This window comes from Lagenorhynchus albirostris, chromosome 7 (genome assembly GCF_949774975.1).
Source record: "Lagenorhynchus albirostris chromosome 7, mLagAlb1.1, whole genome shotgun sequence".
In the NCBI taxonomy this organism is placed as follows: Eukaryota; Metazoa; Chordata; class Mammalia; order Artiodactyla; family Delphinidae; genus Lagenorhynchus; species Lagenorhynchus albirostris.
The window spans coordinates 79898868-79926019 of NC_083101.1; the positions used below are offsets into that span (position 1 = coordinate 79898868).

Consider the following 27152-nt stretch of genomic DNA (forward strand, 5'->3'; position numbering starts at 1 on the left):
CCTTTCACCCCACCTAACAGTCTCTGGGAGATAAGACCTAGCACCTGACACAATACCCAGTACATAGTAGGTACCTGGTGTCCTTGTGAAATGGAAGTAGAGCGTTCAGCTGACCATGAGAAAGGAAAATATAATCCATTGCAGGAATGGGAAGGGACTTTTCTTAGGGAGAAAGTCTAAAATTTTAGTGAAATTTTTGCTGCTAGAAAATCAATTTAATTTAACAGTCTAGGTTTGTTTGCTTGCTTTTTTCAGGTCCTGCTATTTTCTTCTCCAGTGTTTGGTGGTGTCCTCAAGCTGCAAAGAACAGAGGAAGAGGCTGTTCGGCCTTGTACTCTGGGTCAGGGGTCTACAGAGCGGGATTCACATACCCCAGGGTGAGCCCCAGAAAATAACTGATATACGAGAAGAAAACTCTGGGACTGTGTTCATACTTATCTCTAATAATTGGAGCCCAAACTTTGCTAATGTTAAAAAATGGACTGACACCAGGGCCCCCCTCAGAGGGTCATGTGTCAGGCACAAGTGTGAGGTAGCCTGAAGGGAGAATGGGAAGTTCCACTCTTTTTTTTTTTGTCCACTTGCTCTTTATTCTAACATGTTGCAGTGTGTGTGTGCCCAGGTAAATGGATATATGGGGTCTATTATATAATTTAAATTAAACTAACCTCACAAAATGGACCAGAGGCTAAAAAGGATTCCTGCAAAGAAACCTTACACTGAAGATAATACTAACGTAAGCACAAGTGAATAAGAAAATGACAGAGCTGACACTTCTACTCCTGGTACAAGCTCTTTGTCAGCCACACTAGGAGGTAAAAACAACGATGAGCTAATCAGATCTGGCAAGAGGTCAGCTTCAAAATTCAGAAATTATCAATACTACCTGAAATACAGATTTACAGCCACTATAATAAATGCTGAAATCTATATTATGCCTCTGTCTATGATAGGAGGAAGCCATCACAATAAGCGAGACATTTTAAAACATTGTCTATGTTATCTTTATTGTATTTTTTGTCTTCTATTTCATGTATGTTTTAGAAATACATAATATATTAGTATGGCGAGGACAATGAAAGAATTTGGAAGCAAACTGTCTTTTTAAAAAAATATATTTATGTATTTATTTGGCTGCACTGGGTCTTAGTTGTGGCACATGGGCTCTTAGTTGCGGCATGTGGGATCTAGTTCCCTGACCAGGGACCAAACTTGGGCCCCCTGCATGGGAGCACCGAGTCTTAACTACTGGACCACCAGGGACCAATCTTGGGCCCCCTGCATGGGGGCACAGAGTCTTAACTACTGGACCACCAGGGAAGTCTCAGAAACCACTTGTCTTGATGACCAAGGTGCTACACACAATCTATTAGCCCAGTGCTTTGCTTCTGATAGTGGCACCATGGGGCATAGTGGCGGGTTAGTAAATAAGCACTAAATGAATGACTATCCTTTCAGGTGACAACCACAATATATTAGGATAAGGCTAGGACATAGAATTCAAACAAGTTAGAGGAATGGGGTTCATTATAACAAGAGGCTGAGCAGATGCCTGCATGGAAAGAAAAAACATCTTTCAATATCAAGGATCCCAACCAAGTTTCCTTCACAGTTTATACAAATATTAACTGGTAAACTGAATGGCTAAAATTTAGAACACTGATAATACCAAGTATTGGCAAGGATGCGGCACAAGTGGAATGTCTATACACTACTGGTGAGAGTGTCAACTGCATAATTGCTTTGGGAAAGTGACCATATCTAATAAGGCTGAAGAGATGTATAGCAATGACACAGCAATTCCTCCCCTAAACATATATACAATAGAAATGTAGAAAACAACACTATTCTAAATAGTCCAAAGTTGGAAGCAACCTATAAAACCATCAACTGTAGAATGGATAAAGAAATTGTTGTAACTGATACAATGAGAATGAAGGAACTATTGTTATATGCCATAACACATATGAATTTCACAAACATAACATTGAGCCAAAAATGCCAGACCAAAGAGTACTAACTGTAAGCAGTACCATGCCAAGCAATATAGGAGCATAAGGCAAAAGGAAAAATCAGTAAAACTGATTGTGATGATTAATTTTATATGTCAACTTGGCTAGGCCATGGTATCCAGATATTTGGTCAAACATTATTCTAGATGTTTCTGTGAAGGTATTTTTTAGATGAGATTAACATTTAAATCAGCAGACTCTCAGTAAGGACACGAGCATATAGGAATGGTTCCATAAAATGATAGCTATTGTGAATTGAATAGACCATGTCTAAAAAGTGATTCTTGAATGAAATACATCCTGTAGCTAGAAAAGTAGTGGTTGGCCAAAAATTTCATTCGGGTTTTTCCATAACATCTTATGGTGTTTGGCCAACCCAATATGATGCTTTTCCCTTTACTGAAATTTACAAACCCAGTGACCATCAATTACAGTAGATTTTAGCCTTCTATGGTATATCCGTGCTGATGGAGATGGACCATTCCTTGTGTAATGGCCAAGGCAAAGAAAACCTGAGACACAGAAGGACTCCATGTGAGCTGAGAGCAGGATTTGGGTCTCATATGTTCTCAGACAGTCCACACCTTAGTCAATGCCAGAACAAAAATAATGAGTTTTTTGCAGTGAAAACAAAGCTTTTTTTTTTTTTTTTGGGCGACTGGACAGGGCAACTTGAACCCTGGGCCCTCAGATTAAATCCCCACATGTCTTTTTAAGAGGAATTTATACAGCATAAATGATTGACTTGCCAATGGTGTGCTGAAAACAGAGAAAAGAAGGAGAAAGAGAAGGAGATTTTTAAAATTAATTTTGAGTTTTTAAAATATTGCATGAAAATATTATTTATCTTGATTATCTTGATTATTGAGGGCTTTGGGGTACTCCTTTGAATTTTACACCTGAGGCTAGTGCCTCACTTGCCTTACCCTTGTCCTGGCTCTTCATTTATATAAAGCTTATATAAAGTTCAATAACAGGCAGAAGTAATCCATGCTGCTAAAAGTCAAGATAATGGTTCCTTTGGGGGGGAGGGGAGGAGTAGTAACACATGGGATAAATGGGGTGCTAAAATGTTCTCCTTCCTGATGTGGGTGCTGGTTAAATGTGCATGTTCTCTTTGCGAAAATTCATTCAGATGTACACTCATTATTTGTGCTCATTTCTCTATGTATATGATACTTCAACAAAAACTAATGTAAAAATTAGACTAGTGCTCCCATTGTCCACCTCTATCATCTCTTCCAAATTGGTAATAAAAATTTAAATCAACTGCCAGTTTATCTTTGGGGCATCACTTTCAGAGAAATGCCTATCCTACCCAAGACCCCTTGGATTTCAAGGAGGAAAGAAACCACTCACGCTAACTCCAAACAAGGGGACATTACTGAAAGCATATTGGGAAATCTCAACAATCTGAGGGGCAGGAAGTACTGCTGTCCTTCATGAGAATCTATATATTGGCATCTTTAAGGGGCACTTAATAAATGGCACCCCTCTTTCCAACACAGTGCTGAAGAAATTGAGAAATAAAGCAAAGCAGTGGTCTATGGAGGCCAAAATGCAGCCTTTATTACTGATGGAGACCAGATTGGAGTTTGTGGCTTTTAGTCTATTAAATAAGCATGCTTGCTAATTCCAACCACAGAATTCAGATCACTTACCCACCTGTCTTAGTCCATTCAGGCTGCTATGACAGAATACCATAGGCTGTGAGGCTTATAAACAACAGAAATTTATTTCTTACAGTTCTGGAGGCCTGGAAGTCGAAGATCAAGGTGCTGGCTGATTCGCTGTCTGGTAAGGACCCACTTCCAAGTTCACATATGGCTATCTTTTCACTGTATCCTCATACAGTGGAAAGGGTGGGGGAGCTCTTTGGGGCCTTTTTTTTTTTATAAGGGCACTAATCCCATTCATGAGAGTTCAACTCTCATGATCTAATCACCTCCCAAATGCCCCTCCTAATACCTCCTACTAACCATCATATTGGGGGTTAGGTTTCAACATTTGAATTTGGAGGGGACACAGACATTTAGTCTGTAGCACCACCCCATTCCAATTACACTCGACCAGTAGAACACGCTTTCCTTGTGAAGGGTGAGAGCTGAATCCTGTTCCTTATGGGCAGCTCACTCCCAGGAGGAAGAACAAGCCAAGCATGCTCAGTTATCTTCCTAAATTCAGCAGGTGATGAGTAACTCCACTCCCTAGAGGGAAGACAGGCCAATATTGTACTAGGAAAAATCCCTCATTGTGGAAACCAGGAGTAGGGAAAAGACCTTCCTCTCTAACACTGTGACTCAGAAACAGAACCACCAGGGATTGAGATTCTCCTTTCTCTCAAGGTCTGAGTGTTCTCTCATCTCAACTTCTCTCAGTGCTTCCCTCATTGTCCCCTGGCTTCCCCTTCTCACTCACGGTCTGATATGGTGGCCTCATTCTCTAAGTTTGTCTCACTTTTCAGCTTGGCTCCCTGAAGCTGACACACTTGCCCTCTCAGTGTCTCCACTCCAAATTTACAGGAGAAGAATCAGACTGTCCCAGCTCATCTTCTAAAGCCAGGCTGCCCAAGACTCAAGCAAGCAGCCAGTCAACTTATTCAGCAACTTGGTCAGGAAAGTTCACTCACTCATGCTAACAAAACTCACAGGAGGCTGTATGTAAATCAGGAAGCCACTTTACTGATTTACAAAGGGAGAAGTTACTTTCCAGTGACTAATGTCTACTCATGTCTATGGAAAGATTATAGTGGAAATTTGAATTAGTGATGATAATAAATTGATAATTTTTAGGTGGGCTAATGCTTTTTTTTGGCTAAGTGGCATAGGTTTATAGTTTATTTTAAAATAATTCAATATGAGAAGTATAAAAATGAAGGGAGGCAACTACTTTGGAAAATAGTTTGACAGCTCTTTACAAAGTTAGAGTTATCATGTGACCCAACAATTCTACTCCTAAGTATCTACCCAAGAGAAACAAAGAATATGTGCACGTGAAAACATGTACGTAAATGTCCATAATGGCATTATTCATGATGGCCAAAAAGTTGAAATAACTCAAATGTCCATCAACTGATACATGGGTAAACAAAATGTGGTATATAACCATACAATGGAATATTATTTGGCAATAAAAAGGAACAAAATACTAACACATGCTAAAACATGGATGAATCTCAAAAACATTATGCCCAGTGAAAGAAGCCAGACACAAAAGAACACATATGGTATGATTCCATTTGTAAAAAATATTCAGAAAAGGCAAATCTATAGAGAAAGAAAGTAGATTAGTGGTTGCCTAGGAACAGCTAGGACCAGGGATGGGAATGAGGAGTGACTATAAATGGGCACCTGGTTGCTTTTTAGGGTGATAGAAATGTTCTAGAATCAGACGGTAGTGAAGGTTGTACAACTCTATAAATACACTAAAAGTCTTTGAATTGTTTAGCTTAAATGGATGAATTGCATGGAATGTGAATTGAATCTCAATAAAGCTATTTTTTTAAAGGAAAAGGGAAGGAAGTATTGGGGGGAGGAAAAGGAAAGAAGGAAGGAAGGAAGGAAGAGAGGGAGGGAGAGAGGGAAGGAGGAAAGAAGGAAGATTTTTGTCAGCCATGATGGTCATAGTCTTCACAGTACCAGAATGTCTGAGAAGCCAAAATTATCATCAGAATGTTTGATGAGAGAGAAATAGAAGATCTTAAAAGATTTTAGATGAAGGATATTCTGAAACCTAATAAGCCACCACTTCCCTACAGCCCCCATCTTTCCTCTGAACAGTGCTGGATAAACACAGCAAATGTCTGACTCATTGGTTCTCTCTTTTCTTTGGTTGGTGGTGAATATCCCTCTCTAGTTACACACTCTGAGTCTATATGATAAAATATGATGGGATTAGTATTTTTTCTCTAAAAATATATCCAAACTGCCCTAATTATGATCTTTAGTGTTTCCAAAACTCTACAGACACAATTATTTGAACAAGCTCTTGGTTCCATCCCATAGCCGGACACTCTTTCATTATGTACGAAATTTTTTACCACTCAAATGGTAACCTTACTTCCAAAGTCTTGGGGAAACCATCACTCTCAGGCCCATGTAGCCCTTATAGTATATTGAGGTACAGCATTATCAGGGTTTTTTGGCAACTCTAGTTAGATTATATGCATTTCATTATCAATTAAATTTCATTAACTTTCTTTCAGAGATTTCTGTTCTGTTGATAGTTTTTTTCCTGTTTCCCAGGACTGTGATGTAATTAATCTCCAAATACAGACTCACACAAATCTCAAATCCCATTTCTAGATTTTGGGAGCCTGAGGGAGGAGAAGTATGTGTGTTTGGTCTGTCATTCCGATCCAACCTGCAACTTCATTTATTATGATTATATAATATCCCAGAGTTTTGATATAACATAATTTATATAACCATTCCATATTTTTTAATATTAAAATTACTGTTGTGATCAACATCCCTATATATAAATCTTCTAAAGGAACTCTTTTAATGCCTGTTGAATAAAATAGTGAAATGATTTGGTGGTCTATGTTTGGGTTTTCATAAACATATATATTATCAAAAGGTTAAAGACCCTGAATAGCCAAAGCAATCTTGAGAAAAAAAAAAACAAAGCTAAAAGTATCATGCGCCTTGACTTCAGACTATACTACAAAGCTACAGTCATCAAAACAGTATGATACTGGCACAAAAACAGACACACAGATCAATGGAATAGAATAGAAAGCCCAGAAATAAACCCATGCACACATGGTCAATTAACCCATGACAAAGGAGGCAAGAAGGAAAAAACAGTCTTATATTCCCCATTGTATGTATTCCCCACTATATACAATGGGGAAAAAACAGTCTCTTCAATAAGTGGTGCTGGGAAAACTGTATAGCTACATGTAAAAGAATAAAATAATAACATTTTATCACACCATACACAAAAATAAACCCAAAATGGATTAAAAACTTAAATGTAAGACTGGAAACCATAAAACTCCTAGAAGAAAACAGGCAGAACACTCTTTGACATAAGTTGTAGCGATATTTTTTTGGATCAGTCTTCTCAGGCAAAGGAAACAAAGGCAAAAATAAACAAATGGGACCTAATTAAACTTAAAAGCTTTTGCACAGCAAAGGAAAACATTGACAAAACGAAAAGACAACCTACGGAATAGAAGAAAATATTTGCAAATGATATATCTGATAAGGGGTTAATACCCAAAATATACAAGCAGCTCGTACAACTCAATATCATAACAATAAAAGACCTGATTAAAAAATGGGCAGAAGACGAGAATAGACATTTTTCCAAAGAAGACATACAGATAGCCAAAAGAAACATGAAAAGATGCTCATCACTAATAATTAGAGAAATACAAATCAAAACCACAATGAGGTATCACCTCTCACCTGTCAGAATGGCTATCATCAAAAAGACCACAAATAATAAATGTTGGTGAGGATGAGGAGAAAAGAGAACCCTAGTACATTGTTGGTGGGAATGTAAACTGGTGCAGCCATTATGGAAAACAGTATGGAGCTTTCTAAAAAAACTGAAAATGGAACTTCCATATGATGCAGTAATTCTACTCCTGGGTATATATCTGAAGAAAACAAAAACACTAATTCAAAAATATATATGCATCCCTATATTCATGGCAGCATTATTTACAATAGCCAAGATATGGAAGCAACCTAAGTGTCCACTGATGGGTAAATGGATAAAGAAAATGTAGTACATATATACAGTAGAATATTATTCAGCCATGAGAAAGAAGGATATCCTACCATTTGTGACAATATGGATGAAACTGGAAGGCACTATGAAATAATGAAATAAACCAGACAGAGAACATACAGTAGTATGTTATCACTTATCTGTGGAATCTAAAAAGTAAAACAAATGAATAAATATAGCAAAACAGAAACAGATTCACAGCTATAGAGAACAAATCAGCAGTTGCCAGTGGGAAGAGAGACTGCGGGGGTGGGGGGGTAAGATAGGAGCAGGGGATTAGGAGGTACAAATTACTATGTATAAAATAAATAAGTTACAAGGGTATACTGTACAGCACAGGGAACATAGCCAATATTTTATAACTTTAAATGGAGTATAATCTGTAAAAATATTGAATCACTATATTGTACACCTGAAACCAATATAGTATTGTAAATCAACTATACTTTAATAAAAAATTTTAAGGTTGGACATATCAGTGCACTGTTTAATCTAAGGACAAGAATGAGAAAACCAGATCAACCTTCAATTTGGGGAGCAAACCACATCAGAATTCTCTACTTCCAACTCTTCATGATTCCTAACAGTCCATTTTCTCATCCTTTCTTTATTCCCTTACCAAAGATCCTGTACAGAATCAAAGGAAAGACAACATGCAGAAAGATCTAAGCTATTGAATAAGCTCAGCCCTGGAGAGCAAATGGATGTTTGGCTGGAACCACTCAGATACCTAAAAGGTTTTCATCTTTGGAACCATCAATCTAACACTGTCACTTGTACTAGCTTTATTCTTTAACTTGCAAAACAATTTGTGAAAATTCTAGGATTCCTTTGTGAAAATTCTAGGCTTCCTTTTCTGCACAACCTAATGAACTCTAATGAGCTGCAAGAGTTTTAAAAACTCTGTTAATTCAGCACTGGAAAAACAACTGAAGCTACTTTACACCTCTGGAGGCCCCAAGTGAAATAAGAAAAGTTAGAGCTGTAAATGTATTCTTTAGTAAAGATCAGAGTTACTGGGCTTCCCTGGTGGTACAGTGGTTAGGAATCCACCTGCCAATGCTGGGGACGCGGGTTCGAGCCCTGGTCTGGGAGGATCCCAAATGCCACGGAGCAGCTGGGCCCGTGTGCCACAACTACTGAGCCTGCACTCTAGAGCCCACGAGCCACAACTACTGAGCCCACATGCCACAACTACTGAAGCCCGCATGCCTAAAGCCCATGCTCCGCAACAAGAGAAGCCACCTCAATGAGAAGCCTGCACACCGCAATGAAGAGTAGCCCCCGCTCGTTGCAACTAGAGAAAGCCTGAGGGCAGCAACGAAGACCCAGCATAGCCGAAAATAAATAAATAAAATTAAATTAAAAAAAAAAAAGATCAGAGTTACCTCCCAAGAGCTAGAGAAGATGGGAGGAGGTACAGAGGAAGTATGAACACAACCAGATAAGTAGGAGCTTCTCAATACAACGTTTGTTAAATAAATGAGTCAGAATCATAGCCAAGAAGAAAAAAATATCAAACCTCTAACCAGGTGCATCAAAACAATCATGTTTAGGGCTTCCCTGGTGGCACAGTGGTTGAGAGTCCGCCTGCCGATGCAGGGGACACGGGTTTGTGCTCCCAGTCCGGGAGGATCCCACATGCCGCGGGAGCGGCTGGGCCCGTGAGCCATGGCCGCTGAGCCTGTGCGTCCGGAGCCTGTACTCCGCGACGGGAGAGGCCACAATGGTGAGAGGCCCCGCGTAACGCAAAAACAAAAACAAAAACAATCATGTTTAAATCAGAAAGGGGGAAGACAATATATTTATTATTTTCTAGGTTGAAAACAGGGTTATAAGAAATCTCAAAAGTGATTAACATAAATTTGGGAAGAACCATAAGATTTAACTCCAATCCAACATGAAAATCTACTTGCGGTCCTTCAGTTTTCATCTTTTCTCAATTCGTCCATATCCTTTTCTCTCCTGTGAGGAAGTGCCAGAATGAGAAAAAGGGGCAGGACGAACTCAGGGAAAATATAAAGCTGAGAAAATTTGAATTTGTTCATTCAGTCTTTCAAGTCTTCATGTATCATTCATTCAACTACCATTTACTGAGTGCTTAATATGTGCAAGAGATTATTCTTTCATTAAAAAAAAACCTTTTTCTTACTATAAGAGTAGAAATTTTGAAAATTCATAAAAATATAAAGAAAATAATAACAATTTATTTAATGTTCCACCACCTCGAAATAACCACTGCTAATAATCTGAGAGTATTTCATTTTGGTCTTTTTTCTATTCTAACTTTTTTTTTTTTTTTTAGTAATCAGGGTCCTATTTAATATAACATTTTTTCAAGTTATTTTAATAGAATTTTGATTCTTAGGTTTGTTTTCATTAGCATTATATTGAGCCCATTTTCATGGGTCATTAAAAATCTCCAAAATATAATTTTGTGGATATATAATATTTCCTCAGCTGACCGTGCATATTCCCTCCAGTGGATGCAACATACTGTAATAGCCTTTCCTCTGTTATTGGCTATTTCAATGTTTTCCAGTGTATTACTACTAGGGCATAGTAAATTTTTTTTGCACATAAATATTTTTTGTGCCACTGATTATTCCCACAAGAAAGATTGCTAGAATCGTACTGCCTGAGTCAACTGGATCATGATTAAGTCCAACAGCTCAGCACCATCCAATAGAATGTTATGATGGTGAAATGTTTATATCTGCACTGTCCAGTGTGGTGGCCAATCACCACATCTGACTACTGAGCACTGGAAATGTGGGTAGTACATCTGAGAAACTGACTTTTTAATTTTATTGCAATTTAACTAATTTAAATGTAAATAGCCTCCTCTGCTAATAGCTATGATATTGGACAGTGCAGCAACAGGAGGTCTAAGGTCTTAATTTGTTTGACTTTTGGAGACTTTCACAAAATGGCCCTGATTCTGTTTCCATAGCACTGAGTTCAAGAAACTATTGTGCAGGTCTGGAGAGTCTGATGATAATGAGGATTTTGTTTATGCCTCATGAACTGGGCCTGTTCTTATATCAGCTGGTTGGTCTCAGCAGACATGAGGCCAGACTATGAGCAGGCCTGGATCTGCCTCATGAAAATAAGCCTTATGAATACATGGTGAACCTAGACAGAAACACTTTTGTTTCCAAAAGGCTTAGATGTGACCTTCCCTTACTCAGACATTACCATCCCCAACTGTGTGCCTGTTGGTGAAGCTGTGGGGACTTCCTTCTATACCTTGACATCAGTAAATGCTGATTAATTTACTCAGAGGGTGCCTGGGTCTGTTTTTTCCATCAATACATACCTACTTCTGACATGTTTCAATATAATGGTCATGTAAGAGGTATGAACTTCTTCAAAGTTCTTGAGATATCTGGACAGCTTTCTTCCACACAAGAGTCAGTACTGATATATTCCCACCACCAGTATATGCAAGTGCTCATCTCAGAGCACCACCTCCCAGTGTTGGCATTATTTTTTTTAAAATAAATTTATTTATTTATTTATTTTTGGCTGTGCTGGGTCTTTGTTGCTGCACAAGGGCTTTCTCTATTTGCAGCAAGCGGGGGCTACTCTTGGTTGCGGTGCGCGGCCTTCTTATTGCGGTGGCTTCTCTTGTCGAGGAGCAAGGGCTCTAGGCACGCGGGCTTCAGTAGTTGTGGCACGTGGGTTCAGTAGTTGTGGCTCGCAGGCTCTAGAGCACAGGCTCGGTAGTTGTGGCACATGGGCTTAGTTGCTCTGCGGCATGTGGAATCTTCCCGGACCAGGGCTCGCACCTGTGTCCCCTGCACTGGCAGGTGGATTCTTAACCACTGCACCACCAGGGAAGCCCCAGCATTATTTTTTTTATTTACAAATTTAATGGATAAAAAATGGTATAGAATTGTCATTTAAATTTACAAATCTTACATTTCTACAGGCAAAGTGCTAAGAGAGCTCCCATTTTTAAAAAAGTTTTCTCTCTTGACCCCACACCTCCACATCTGGCTATCATCTCATTTCTCTGTTCTCCTTAACAATAAAACCATTTGAGTTATCTTCACTCTCTGCCTCCAGTTCCTCTTCTCCTTTTCTCTTGTGGACTCATTTCAATCAAGACTTCACCTCCACCCACTCTACCAGAACTGCTCTTGTAAAGGTGACCAGTGACCTCCATGTTGCTAAGTCCAGTGCTCACTTTTTAGTCCTTTTCATACTTGACTTATCAACAGAATTGATGCAATCGCTACACCCTCCCTGATATGCTTTCTTCTTTTGGTTCCTTAGACATCTCTTTACTTTCTCACCTTACTGGCCACTCCTTCATAGTTTCTTGTTCTGGTTCCTCCTCATCTCCCCAGCCTCAAAATGTTGATGTTCCTTAGTACATACTTAGTACTCAAACTTCTCTAATCTATTGATGCCTGCTCCCTAAGTGATCTCATTAGTCCCAGGGCTCGAAATGCTAACCATATCCCAACAGCTCCCAAATTTATATCTCTAGCCCAGACTTCTTCCCGAAACGTCAGACTTGTACATCAACTCTATCACCATCTTCACTTTGATATATCAAATGAATACGTCCAAAATCAAGTTCCTGATTTCCCACCTCAAATTCCAAATCTAGAATCATCCTTGATTACACAATTTCCTCACATCCCAAATATATTAGCAAATACTATCAGCTTTGCATTAAAATACATCAGAATCTGACCACTTCTAGCCACATCCATAAGCCACCATCAACTCTCACCTAGATAATTGCAATAGTCTCCCAACTGGCCTCCCTGCTTCTGCCCTCAACCCACCTTAAATCTATTTTCTACACAACAGCTAGACAGAGCTCTTTAAAATATGAGTTGGGACTTCTCTCTCCTTTCCCCAGACCCTCCACCCAGGCCTGTCTCTAACATGTGTGAGGCCCCACGCAAGAATAAAATGAATGCTGTCTTTTCTTTTCCCTCCTCTGGTTCTGTTCTGAACCATGAAGAGGCTGGAATACACAGCCCATCTTGCATGCCTGAGTTTTATCTGTACTCAAAATCATAGTGGCCCCCTGACTGTCCCACAGGCCTAGGAGTGTGCACACCTGTAGTATGGTCAACCCTTGGGAGGATGGACCAAGCAAAGAGCTGTACACAAGCCCTGGAAGCTGGTATGGGGCTGTTTGGGTGGGGAATTTTAAGGTCCCAGGTACCCATCACATGGCCTAGAAAGGGGGGTAAGGTCTCCAAATGGGGCATCACCTCAGCAGATTCTTTGGCCTAGAGAGAGGGGGCACAGCCAGGGGAGCCAGAGAGAAGCTACTAAAGTGAAGGCTCAGTGCAGGGTCTCTGGTGCCTGGATTCAATGGACTGGCAATGTCCCAACTGGAAGCTGCCCTGCAGCCTGAATCCCAAAGTGAAGACAACATGGAGCAAGGCTGCAGCTGATCCATGAGAGACAAGTAGGATGAGCATACAGCCTTTGAGATCTTGAAATCTTTTGTTGCCACAGCATAATCTATCCTATCCTAACTAATATACATATCTTGCTCTGTGAATGTGAGTGACCATGTCTTACTGAGTTGTATCTCCAGCACCTAGCACAGTGCCAAGCACATAATATATACTCAAGTAGTACTGAATGATTGCAACCCTTCTGGATTTCATCTGTATGATTAAGGGAGTTAGAGTAGATATTCTATAAGGTATCTTCAAATTCTAGCGTCCCATGATTTAAATAATTTCAGAAATAAAAGGTTCTGCATTTCCTTCTCAAACACCCACATACATACAAAGCCTCATTACAACCTGAATTTCCCTTTTCTTCAGATGAAAAGCTTTTGTACGTGGCTGTATATGCTTACAGCATTGCGAGAACTGCTTAAGGTTTTAAAATCCTAGTGCAATCAGCCTGTACAGGCAAGAAATTAAATACTGAGGATGCCTTTTCTGTCCCTGAATATTATAACCCTGAGTGATGTCTCCCACCTCCACCCACTTTTGCTGCTGACTTGCGCAAGTATACCTGCTGTTCGAAGACCATCTGAAATTACCTCTAAGAAGGAACTGCTTTGAGAATGAGGCTTATAATTAAACAGTAATTGAAGTTTCCTGCGGTTTTATGCATGGGTCTTATCTAATGCCTAAGTAGATGAACTGCCTGGCTTAAAAGTCAAATGGAATTAGATGCTTGTACGAGTGAGAGGAGGTCTCTGTTCAGCAATGTTGCTTCTTTAGGCTCCAACTAGGTTTCCAGCACTATTGTCAGAGCACCTGCACAACATTAACGACAGTTCAGCCCTGCAGAAGTGACTGTCGGAGAACCACGGAATAGTAGAGCTGAAATGCACCTCAGCTAGCTCTCTGCCCAAAGCCCTTGTTTCACAGGAAATTGAAACCCAGGGAGGTAAAGTGATTTACCTCAGGTCACAGAAGAGGAGAAGATCAGGGAATTTAGGGGGTAAGACTACGATGATTTGATTGATTTACTGGACGTAGCTTGTTAGAGAGACAAAGGAATAGAGGACAATCCCACAGTTTCTCGGTTGGGGGAATAGGAAGAATGAGGGAGTCAAATGAGGAAGAGCCTGTCTGAAGGAAATTTAATGAGCAGAGTTTAAGCTGTGTTGAATTTGAAGTGTCTGTGTGCTGTACAGACAGATATCAAGCAGACAGTTAGATACTATAAATCTGAAATTGAGGGAAAAGGACAAGGCTAAAGAGATAAACATAGGGGGTCATCAGCATAGCCAGCAGAATATCAACATCGAAGGGCTTTGTTCAACATAAAAATTAATAAAATAAAGAGGAGTTTACAGAGTAGACTACAAATGAGTGGCTAGGGAGATAAGAGGGAAATCAGGATAGAAATACATTAGTAAAGGCAAGGGAAGAGAGGGCTGCAAGAAGGTAAGTGTGTTCGATAGTTGTGGCACATGCTTCTGGTTGCTTCTCCAAGATTCATTGTTCTCTTTTTCCTCGCTAACAAAACCCTGATTTTTTTTCAAAGTGGCAATAAATCTGGTCCAAAAAACCCCCCAAAAACAAAATCTTGATTTCCCGGGTTCCTTTGCACAGAGGTGGCCCCTATGACATCCTTCTAGACAATGAGATATAAGCAGATGTCTATCTATTTAGTGGGGCTGCCAGGAAAACAATTATTTTCCTGATACAAATGGCCAAACAGCTGGCATCTCACGTTTGCTCTTTACCTTTTCTCCTTTCTTCCTTCCTTCCTTCCAAAATAATGATTCTATGTCCAGAGGTACAGCAGCTGTCTAATGAGCATGAGTACAAGAGACACACAGTAGATGCTGGAGTGGAAAATTGAGTCTGATTCCTGACCCACTCAGTGGAAAGAGTGGGAAACTTGGGAGTCAGCCTTGGACTCCTACTGCCATCTCACTTCCTTTGATGCAAGACACTTGATTGTACCCTTAAATAGTCTTCAAATTCACTTTCTTCTGACCACCCCACTAGCCCTGCATCGTTCAGGCCCGTGCCATGTCTTGCCTGGCTTACTGAACTGTCCTCCTGCTTCCACATCTACCCTTTCCAACCCGTCCTCTAACCTGCTGTCAAACATGGAATACTTTTATGTTGATCCCTGCTTAAAACAACACCAAGACGATTCTTCACTGCTTAGTGGATAAAGTCAAAGGTCCTTAGCCCCACAGACAGGCTCTTTATGATTCGGCTCGTGCCTTACATTGATGATCACATACTATGAAAGTACATATTTCATCCATTTTGTGAACCAGAACCGTGTACCAAGCATTGCACTAGGAACTTTACATTTATTTAGTCCTCATTATGTTTGTTCCTTCACATATTTGATAACAATATTCTCATTTTACAGATGGGTCAACTGATTCTCAGAGAGGTTAAGTCACTTGCCCAAGAACACATGGCTAGTTTAAGTGGGGAAGGCCTGGATGTCAAAATTCTTTCCACCAAGGCAGGGCCTTGACATGAAAGAATGTACCATTCCCTCCCCCCTTCCACCCCTGCCCCTCCACGTCTGGTTCCTCAATATTCCCCATCTACCCTAAATGAGCAGTCTTGTTGAAGAACCCAGCCAAAGCCAGTCTTGCCCCTGGGGCCAGAGGAATCCAGCCCCTGATGTGGTGGGGAGGAGACAGGTTCTCCACACCAGCGTCAGCAAAGGACAGAATCGCACAAAGCTGGAGCTGCTTCGCGGGCTGGGCGGCCTGATCCTCCCAGTCAAGGCCCCTCCTTCTCCTTGTTAGATGGGTGTTGGGCGCGGGGATGGGGAGCCGGGGATGGGGAGCCGGGGCTGGAGAGCCTTTCTCCTTTCACCCAGCCGGCGTGGCTGGCACCACGGCCGTGTGGGAGTAGGATCCGAGCTCCAAGGCCACCCCCTCCAGGATCCAGAGCTGTAAGACCAGGGGGAAGGACTCTGGTGACTCCCCCAAGGCTCGAGCAAGACCCGGCTGACCACTAACTCAGTCTGGGCGCTTCCCGTGCGCTCCAGCAACGCAGCCCGCTTCGCTGCTAGAGCGCTTTTGCGCGCCACTGCTGCCCAGCGCGCGAACCCAGAGAGGTCGCGGGCAGGAGGACCCGGGAGGAATGCAGCCCTCCGAGCCCTGAGAGCCTCGACGTTCTGAGACGGGCGGTAGGGGAATCTCTGGGAGCTGCCATAGGTCGGATCGGGTCACCCAGATCTATAACTGGAGAAGGATCCAGGTCCCCGAGGGGCATCTCCAGCTGGCGCCTCTGGGCCTCGGACCGCGGACTCGGAGCCCAGGCTGCCCCGTGGGCAAACCGGCCCGAGTTCCAGTCTCCGGCACGCGGCAGCCTCGCACCCCGGTCCCTCCCGGGCACGGAGCATGTCCAGCCGCCTTACTCAGCCCTCACGGGCAGCGGCGGGACGAACTCTGGCTGCTCCAAGCACCCCGACTGGACCCTGGGCAGCCTCTTCTGTCCGGCTGGCCTCTCCCCTGGGTTTAGCCCCCTCGCGCCCCCGCGCGTCCTTCTTTGTTTCTGAGCTTGCTCTGAAAGTGATGTAACGAGGCCAGACTCGCGCGCCGCTTTCCCTCTTTCCTAGGCTAAGTCCTTCCTCCCTCCAGCACCCGGCGCTCTGCGCGCAGAGCTGGGTGCTGGCCTGCGCCGCCGCTCAGCTCCGAAAGCCCTGGAGACCGACGGGCACTGCTGGGAAAGACAAGCTCCCACGTCCCACCTCCTGGATGCAGAGTCAGTTGGAAAACCAGGCTTTCCTTCCAGAAACAAGGGAGAGAGCCGAGGAAACAGCTGCTGTGGAGGTTTCTAAGGAGACTCAAACTGGTGTTTTTTCCCCGCGCTCCCGGGAGACGGCAGGAAACCTCAGGTACGGCAGTGACCCCAGCCTGTGGATGACTATATGAGAGAGAGGCAGGGGCTGCAATAGTAAGAAGGAGACAGATAAACAGAGAAAGAGAGAGAGCAACAGAAATAGAGGGAGAAACAGAGACCAAGACTGACAGACAGTAGAGTGTCAGACACAAAGAGTAAGAGAGATAGTTGGTGGTTGGGAAATGGACTTGGGTGCTTTGTTTTGTTTTGTTTTTAACCCAGTGCGTTTTCCTCTGACAGTAGGGAGGAACATTGCTCCCTGGCTAGCAGGCAGTCCGCAACCTGGATGGAGTGAAAGATGCGGCCTGATGACATTAACCCGAGGACTGGGCTGGTTGTGGCCCTGGTGAGTGTCTTCCTGGTCTTTGGCTTCATGTTCACTGTCTCTGGGATGAAAGGAGAGACTCTGGGAAACATCCCCCTCCTGGCCATAGGGCCAGCCATCTGCCTCCCAGGCATCGCAGCCATTGCCCTGGCCAGGAAAACTGAGGGATGCACCAAGTGGCCCGAGAATGAGCTGCTATGGGTCCGCAAGTTGCCCTGCTTCCGGAAACCCAAGGACAAGGAGGTGGTGGAACTGCTGAGGACCCCTTCAGACCTGGAGTCGGGCAAGGGGAGCTCAGATGAACTGGCAAAGAAGGTGTGCCTCAGGGGGAAGCTCCCCCTCCAAGGGCAGGGCGAGGTGCCTATGGTCAGCTCCATCACCACCCCCACACCCGCGGAGGAAGGAGAATGCCAGAGCCGGGTCCAGAGAGGGCATCGGGAGGAGCCGTCCAGACACCTGGATGGCTACTGTCCCTCAGGCAGTTCCCTCACCTATAATGCGTTGGATGCCAAGTGCTCAGCCTGGGACAGGTCTGAGTGCCCTGAGCCTGAGGACAGCATCTTCTTTGTGCCCCAGGACAGTATCATCGTTTGCTCCTACAAGCTGAACAGACCCTATGAAAGATACTGTTGTTACATCAATCAGAGCCAAGGCATATGGGACCATGAGACGATAGTCTAAGCTTTGCATACAAGGGTCACTGTGTTAAAAGCAATATGACCATACTCAGCTCTCAATGGAAGGAAACTGCCCTGCTCCAACAGCCTTCACAGTGTTAGAAACTGACCTGGTATGTGATGGGTGTGCAAGCCTCCGGTGCCTGAGAGCCATGTAAATAGGCATGTTGGGGACACATTTTAGGGAAGGATGATGAAGGTTAAGGACACTTGAAGAGGCAGTGGGTAGGAAAGGAAGCAGTTCCAATTGCTTTTAAACAATTTAAACCATGTTGGATGTTTTGTAAAATAACCCAGAAAGTGCTACCGAGTACCTGCTGAAAGCAAGATAAATCTAGAGTGGGCTGCAGATACCAGGCATGAAATGATACGTGGACTATTCATAGGGAAACTGAGCTGCTTTCAGTCTAAAGAAACTGAATGAAAAAACTATTCAGTGCTTCATTGTATGAAATGATTTTCGTCTGGTGAAGCTTTTCACACTTAGTATTTGCTGAAAGAAAAAAAAATTAAGATAGAATAGCTACAAACCTCCTAAGGTGCAATGGCTACTGGAGAAAGGGGAGTTAAAGACAGTTGAATTATGTAATTGAGTTTTATGGTATTATCTTCAGACAAGACCAGGGATTTTAAGTAAAGCAAAATAAGTGTGACCAGTTGTGTGAAAAACTAACATTTTTAGATGGTTATGTTACTTCTGAAACTCTTCATTTAATTTGACTTACTGGGTCTTTATCTGAAGTGTTTTTTAGCATTTACTATCATTCATGTATAATTTCCTCATCAGGTGCAATATGACTTGATGTAATATTTTCATAGATTAGAATTTGTTTTCATCAAGTCAAAATGGATTTTACATATATATACAAGTGTCTTTAACGTTTCTGGGAGATGTTATTACTATTCCTATATGCCTTTTAAAATTTGAAGTCTGTGACGTCAATACCATTAGTCTTGAACTTTATGCAGAATTTACATGAAATGCAGTGGTTAAATTTCTGAAAATGTCATTATTTGTACACTTGTTCAACACTCCCAAAGACTGTAGATGCCAATGAAACAAGAGTTAATCCACTAGATTTAACTAAAGCCCAGTTTTTATTATGTTCACCTGATCAGTGAACATTACATGACAAAGGTCTGTTTTATTTAATTTTTTGCTGCTGAGAAAAAAAAAATCACAATGGGATCCTAAAATGTATTTCCTACTTCATTTGCTCACTGGCAATCAACCAAAATACCATTTGATCCCTGCTGAAGAGAAAAATTAAATTATATATAGAAATGGTGGTATATTTCATTTTAAAGATCAGGATAACTTTGCATCCTTCAAAGAATGATTTATTTTTTAATGATTGTATAGTTTCAGCCACTTTCTCCCAAAAGGGGTGAGCACAAAAATTTTGGGCATACCTCTTTTGCGTATTTCAGATCCAACTCTGTAATTCTTTAAGTGTGGCATTTATTCTGTCTTAAGAATTGTGCCCTTAAAAATCATAATTTTCTAATCAAATTCAACATCAAAATTGTAATTTTATTTTAGTATGACTTAAGTGTTGGAAAATGAGATGTGTGATCCTGAGCAAATTTTACCTTCTTGCACCTCAGTCCCTGAAATGGGAAAAGTGGGACTGACTGACACCAGATTATTTCTATCATTCATTCCCAGTTTGAATATTCTATGGCATTATGACAAAGGCACTTTATATTTTGCCAGGAAATGAATTACAGCAAAATGCATGCCAAGGTTATGCAATTCATAATAACAATTATGCAACATGGATTGAATTCTTGTTGCTATTCAAAAGAATTTTGTAGATGTATGAAAGTGGATTTGTTTTATTACCAAATATTATTTATTCAACAAAATATACTTCTGGGAATAAAATGAAGATGTTAAGGGCAAAATATTTTTAAGAAGAAAATTTTCAATATTAGTATACCCCAAATAATCAAATACATACCCTTGTACTAAATGTAATTTACTTTGGATTTGGAATGGAGGGAAAATAGTTTCCTAAAATCACAATACCTCTTAATAATTCTACTGCATTTTGAAAGATGGAAATCATGTTTCTACGAAGGTAAAAATTATTGGATAACTCTTAGGAATAAAAATCTTCTCTAATTTGTCACTTGTGGACATCTTTAGAGGTGAGGAGATAGCAAGACATCAGAGAGAGATGTTCACGCAGACTCAGCAAATTCTACACAGGGTCTGAAAAGAGATGGTTGTAGTGTTAGGTATGGTTTGGGGTTTGGAAAAGTTACTTTCTGATTTCTTCAGTTCAAACTCCTTGATACCATACACACACACACACTCCAATTTCCAAATCCAAAGTCAACTACTAGTTTAGAGAGATAGCGTATTTTATTACATTTTCAAGTCCTATTTCAGAAGAAACTTTAAGTTTCTTCTTCCATCTACCTACTTAAGATCCTTAAAGTATCTAAGTATGCATTTGAGGGAATTTTCTGCAGTGCTAACATAATGGTGTGCAAGTGCTGAGCTGGGAGGCTTAACTTTGACTGGAAAGAATAAACTGTGTGATTGTGTGTGTGAATTTTTCTTAACATCTTATATTAAGCCACCCCCACCTAACACGAAGCAAGGTAGCCTAGTGCCCCACATCAACACTTGTTAAGTGCTATTCAGGGTAAAACTGTCATTCTTTTGAACAGAGGTGGAAGAGAAGAGAAAGGGGTCTGAGCTCTTTAGAGGAAAGCAGAGCAAGCAGTTCATTCCAATCAACAGTGTTAGCAAATGGTTAACATGAACAGAACTGACATGAGTATTGTTCCTGGTATCCTTTAAGAGCATTCAGACAAATATAAATTTAACTCAGTATTGGTTATTTTTTATTTTCTGTTAATCCAATTAGTCATTTCAACTTGATTTTAAATAGGCATTTTATTTTTGAAGTCTTCTCTACTGAATTTCTCTTGCTCTATATTCCTATTTATATTGCACACGGTATTCTTTTTCCAAACTGTTTCTTGATTCCAAAGTGTGAATGTAGCCAAGATAGCTAAGCTGGAGCTTATTTAAACAACTGTTTCAAAATTTAGTTTCCACTGCAATCATGGCAAACAAAATCCAGATACAGTCAAGTTCAGGCTCTCTTCCAAGCCCTACTAACCAGCTCCTTTGAGAATGTTTTCAATAGTTTGGATCTTAATAGCCACGGGGCTGGCAAATGTAGAGAAGGAAGATTCATCCTTTGAAATATTTTTCCCTTTTGTTATCTCCAACCTCTACTTATTTATTAGTATCTCCTTCCTGTGTCTACAGCATCATTTATTTGGTGAATTTGCTGCTTTACTAGTACTTTATAACATTAAAGAAAATGTTTTTGAAAATACACAGTCCCACTATCCTAACAGAACTACTATATTTCCATTTTAGTATTGATATATCTTCCAGGCCTCCCCCACCTTACATATTATAAATGTGCTTTTTTTCTTTTCTCTTTTAGTTATATCCTAAATATGTTTTCATGTTTCTATGCAGTGTTCCTAATTATCACTTAACAATTGTGTAATATGCCATTTTAGTGAAGTACCATAATTTATCACGCTGTTCCTTACTGCTAGCCAAATATCGAGTGTTATAGATGGTTTCGTTGTTTTTTCTTTTTTCTATTGTTGGTAACACAGCTACACTATTTGTCATTTGCCCACAGAGGTGAAAATGTACATTTGAAAAGCTGTCTCCTTATAGATGAGAGTGAGGAGGCAGAAATGTGTAAATGGATCAAATGCTCAAATTGTTGGTTTTTTCTTCACTCAGATAGATGCAAGACATAGGCTAAGAAACAAAATGATGCTTCTTCAAAAGGTCCCACATCAGGACCAAAGCCAGTATTTTTAAGAGTGAGATGAGACAGAGCCAGTATTTTTAAGAGTAAGATGAGACATTTCCCCAGTTAAGATACTACTTGTGTGTAACTCAAAATCAGATTACAGTGGTGTCAATCTTCAAGAGCATAATGTTGAATAAGCAAAATGAAAAACAGATGTAGACATAGACAATAATAATTACTTCATAATATTTCAAAAGCATTTTCTTAAAGTATCTCATCATATATTTTATAATATATTTAATATGTATGTATATTGTTACCTATTAGTGACTTTCAAATGAACTGAATTTCAGGAATTCAATAGACTCTATCCATGAGTTTTCTGTTTCAGTTCCTCACTGGAAAAATTAAACTGAAGTTGGAGATGTGGATAAATGCTTGGTTCATCCAAATATCTCAATAAAGGATTGAATTCCATTTAGCCTCTTGTCCAGATAACATAAAATCATGTAAACAGCACTGAGCTAGAGATCATGTCTTTGATTTCTTACCGCATGCAGGGTCCCTCACTGCATGGACACCCTACAACAAAAGAAGTTTATGCATGATGCTGTCCAGATACTCACACAAATAGCTGGGCACTGATATTAGATCTCCATGGTCTTTGGCAAGTTATTCTTGGGCCTGACCCTTGTCAGAGATCCTTTATTTTTCCCTTTATTCCTTCTCCTGATCCCATGATAGAGCCTGCAGACTTGGTATCCTCGATGACAGACCGAGGCTTAGTGTGCTTTATCCAAAATAAGGTACAGAGTTACAGAAGGACATAAATCTATTAAAACATCTTTTGTGCTGCTCTTTGACAAATCTATCCTTAGAAAGTTAAATATAACAAATATTTTTCAATTAATCACTTTCTTATTTTTCATAGTAATGAACTATTGACTGTGAGACAACTCTAGTCTGAGACAAGACCACATCTGTTTAGAAGAATTAGGCTTTTGAAAATTACCTGCCTGTAATTCAACGTGAAAAGTATGGACAACTACTTCATTGTAAGTGATTAGACCAACTCACAAAGGCCCACCTGGCCCTGTGCTCTTCCATCCTAACCTCCCACCCTCCACAGCAGATCTCTTTTGCTGTTCCCTGACTACCCTGTGGCTGACCACCCTGAGCCTTCGCCCCAACAATCTTCTCTGCCTCAGATGTCCTCCCTGTCTTGGCCCCTCTACTGCTTAATGCCCTAACATCCTTCAAGGGGCAGCTGCCACATCTTCCACAATCCTTTAGATTTTCCCACTCAGAAATAACACTTCTATTATTCTCTGGTCTGACAACATCTCCACCATTTATCATTGTGCATATTAGTTGAGTATGTGCTTGTCTCTCCAACTACAGTGTAAGCTTTTTGAGGGCAGGAGCCACATTTTATTCATCTTTCCACTCCACTCCCCCCACCCCGGGGCACATACACACTCTGCCTTGCTCAGTGAAAACTCTCAATTGCAACATTTGGGTCACTCTCAAAGCCTACTTCCCCTTTCTAGCAGGAAAAAAGAAACAACTCTACCTTGTTGATTTGAATTAAATCAAATTGAATATAGTCAGCAACAATGTGGGTTAAAATAAGCTTCTGTGGGTTGAGACCCTAACTTTTATTTAGCATATTGTTTCTCTGGGGAAACCACACCTTACATAATAAGGAGAAGAAAGAGATAAACCTTTGCAGAACAGCTTCTCCTCTGTCCATGGCTGACCTGACTCTTCACTGCCTGCCTTCTTCTGTGAGTCATGGGCCGTACTGCACATGTGACAAGAACTGGTGGTCCCAAGAGCACTTGACAACTGAGCTTTTGAATTCCTGACCAGAAAGAAGGTGAATCAATGTACTTGGGGGTAATCCTGTAAGTAGGTCAACAAAAAATAATTCCAGCTTTGACTACTGTCTCGCTATTATGCTTCCATCCAATAATTCTTAACAGGACCTTCAAGGCCACCTAGGTATTCTCTTGGTCAGTCTTAGGGTGCCAAGTTGCAGACCCTCACCCTCACCTCTTCTGAAACTTCCATTCTTTGTAAAGGCTGTGAGATGCTCAGAGACTGTGGTTGATGATTTAGAGAAGCCCTGGCTTATTCTGGAGCAAGATGATGACATTGTTCAGCAATTCCTCTGAGCAGTATTTGAGGCCAGTCTTAATAACTTCTGACCCACACAATTTGTCCTGTGAATTTCCTAAATTATCTGACTGGCTAAAAGTGGGATTTAATTTGAGATACTCTTTTTCTTGACCACGCGAACATCAGGTCTCCTTTAACAACGGCAAGAAGGACCTCCTTTGAATATGAGTGGGGAAGGGGGCAGCAAAGGGAAAGCATGGCTATGGAATTGTCAGCACAGGGAGAAGGGCCAACAGTCCCTGATTAAGCCCGTCACTGCTGACGCATCCACCCCCTCCATCCCCTGACATCACCGCTTCTCATCTCTAACAGTCATAAATGCTAGAAAATGTACTAGAGGATACACCAAACAGAAATGTTTTAAAAACAAAAAGAGTAAAAGGAAAAGGCAAGCGAATTTTGATACATTTTTTAAATGGCTAAGAAAAGAAATACACTTAAGAGTGTATTCCAGGGCTTCCCTGGTGGCGCAGTGGTTGGGAGTCCGCCTGCCGATGCAGGGGATGCAGGTTCGTGCCCCGGTCTGGGAGGATCCCACATGCCGCGGAGCGGCTGTGCCCGTGAGCCATGGCCGCTGGGCCTGCCCGTCTGGAGCCTGTTGCTCCGCGGCGGGAGGGGCCACAGCAATGAGAGGCCTGCGTACCGGGGGGGAAAAAAAAAAAAAAAAAAGAGTGTATTCCAATAAGGGCCAAGTTTAGCTAAAAATATCCTGCTGGGCTGAGTTAAAAGGAATATAAAATAGTATCCAATAAATAAGAACAAATTAGTTTAAAAATTACCCAATAATAGACAAATAAGTATAATAAAAACTAGGAAGTTAAAGGAGCACCAAGTGAATGCTGTTAGCCAAAGTATTAGAAATGTAAAGATAGTAAAATTAAATAATTTTGAATTTGTAAATTCAGTCAACATGTCCCACTGAAAGAAGAATGGGATTTCAGATGCGAGCAGTTATACCAAGGCCAGGACTAGGAGCCCAACAACATGTGCTCAGCTGAGGCAAAGACAGGCAAGGAACAGGGCTGGGCTCACTTCTCCTCCCAGATAGGATTTCCCCAAAGCAGGCTCTCATCCTTCAGGTGGCAAAAATATACAGCCCAGAACTGCCACTCCCCCAACAAGCCTGAGGTCCCTCCAAAGCTCACCTCTCATTCTCCAAGCATTAGAATAGAGGTCAGCAGCAAACACATTTAGGGGCAATGGGCAACATCACCCTATAGAGGTCCTAGCTCTTGTAAGCCTTGCCTGGTCTCTGTCCTCCCCATCTCCCCCTTCCACAAGCCAGCCCAGCATCCATTCCTTCACTCAACAAGTCCTGGTTAAGGGGTGGGTATGAGTCGGGCTCTGTGCTGGGCCTGGGATGCAGCAGTGAACAGAACAGACCAAGCTCCTATCTTCATAACACTCTCAGCCTAGCAAGAGGAGGCTGGTGAGCACAGTGATGGTGTCAAGGGCTGAGATAAGGTTGTTACAGCAGCACTTGGCAGGCACACCTAACCCTCACCTTGTTGGGGGAAGGTAGTGAGCAAGAAAGATGTCTAAAATGATCCTACATCCCATTCCAATGTGTATGTGTGTGTGACGGGGTCCTCATATATCCAAGCAATTCTCCAGTATCAGCTAGGTGTCCTAAAACTCAACTCAATTCTGACAGTATCTACCCAGAGACAGCATCAGATACCACAGGTTAAGGGCTCAGTCCTACAAGACTGCCCCTGTTTCCACTTCAGATGTCAGAAACCAGCCCAGGTTGTCACTTGTCCTGATCAAGCTGCTACAGATTGAAGATTCCAAGGACCCCCTCTTGGGTTCAATTAATTTGCTAGAGAGGCTCACAGAATTCAGAGAAACATTTTACTTAGTAGATCACTGGTTTATTATAAGAGGATATTACTCAGGAACAGTCAGATGGAAGAGATGTATAGGGCAAAGTACGGGGAAAGGATGTGGAGCTTCTATGACCTCTCAGAGAGTACCACTCTCCCAGACCTCCCAGACATGTTCACCAACCTGAAAGCTCTCCAAATCCCATCCTTTTGGGTTTTTATGGAGGCTTCATCACTTAGGCATGATTAATTAAATTATTGGCCATTGGTGATTGAACTCAACCTCCAGCCTCTCTCCCTCTCCCCTCCCCTGAGGTCAGAGGGGTGGGACTGAAAGTTCTAACCTTCTAATCACATGATTGGCTCCCCTGGCAACCAGCCACCATCCTTAGGTGACCTAGGAGCTTTCCAAAAGTCACCTCATTAACTTAATGAAAGACATCTTTATGGTGCTCACTTAGGAAATTCCAAGGGTTTTAGGAGCTCTGTGACAGAAATCACAATATCACAGATCACAGAGGGAAAATGTCTGACATGAGACCTGAAAAATGAGTAGGAGGTAGCTGACTAAAGAAAAGAGGGAAAGAGTGTTCTGAGCCAAGAAAACAGTACATATGAAGACCGAGAGGGGACAAAGAGAATGATACACGTTTGTTTGGAGAAATGCAAAGGATCACCAGATGGCTGGAGAGGGGGCCAGGTGGGGAAGGACATGTCATGGGTTGAGACTCTCCTCCCCTACATTAAGGCTGTGCTGGCCCCAGAGACCCCCATGCTGGACTGTCAGAGATGGAAGAAAGCTTAGAGATAGATAATCCATCAGCTTCTTATTTCACAGAGAAAGAATCCCTGGCCAGTTTGCTTGTCTCCAGCACAACATAAGGAAGGAAGATTAGACTCACCTTGACTAGAGCTTACAGGTTTAACTGAATTCTACCTGTAAGAAGAAATAATTCAACAAGCAACTGTTTGGTTTGGTTGCTATTAAAAGGTGAGGTTCTTTTCCAGGGAACAAATAACTAATCAGACTAAGCAGTCCCCCTTTCCAAACTGTTGTTTTGCTATTGCATGGACTAAAATAACTTGGAGCTCTTAAACAAAAATATCTGATATAAACCCAGCTTCTAAAATCACCATCTCTGTGATACTTATTATTATTATAGACAGATTGATACATGGGAAAAATTTTTTCCATTGTGGACAAGCCAACAATAATCATGACGTTAACCAGATTTACATCTGTATGATCAAAAT

At 41.4% G+C, this 27152-nt stretch overlaps 1 protein-coding gene and 1 long non-coding RNA gene across 2 annotated transcripts in view; one reads left to right on the plus strand and one right to left on the minus strand.

Moving 5' to 3' along the window:
- The window catches only part of LOC132522961 (uncharacterized), a 123138-nt gene that overhangs the window by 35101 nt on the left and 60885 nt on the right, over positions 1-27152 (minus strand). The gene's annotated exons all lie outside the window — the stretch shown is intronic.
- Positions 17385-18092, plus strand: TMEM215 (transmembrane protein 215). Its single transcript, XM_060153528.1, has one exon. It carries the CDS (start codon positions 17385-17387, stop codon positions 18090-18092), a length of 708 nt encoding a protein of 235 aa, XP_060009511.1.

Coding starts and splice junctions, on each gene's coding strand:
- TMEM215 (XM_060153528.1), top strand. CDS start 17,385: ATGCGGCCTGATGACATTAACCCGAGGACTGGGCTGGTTGTGGCCCTG.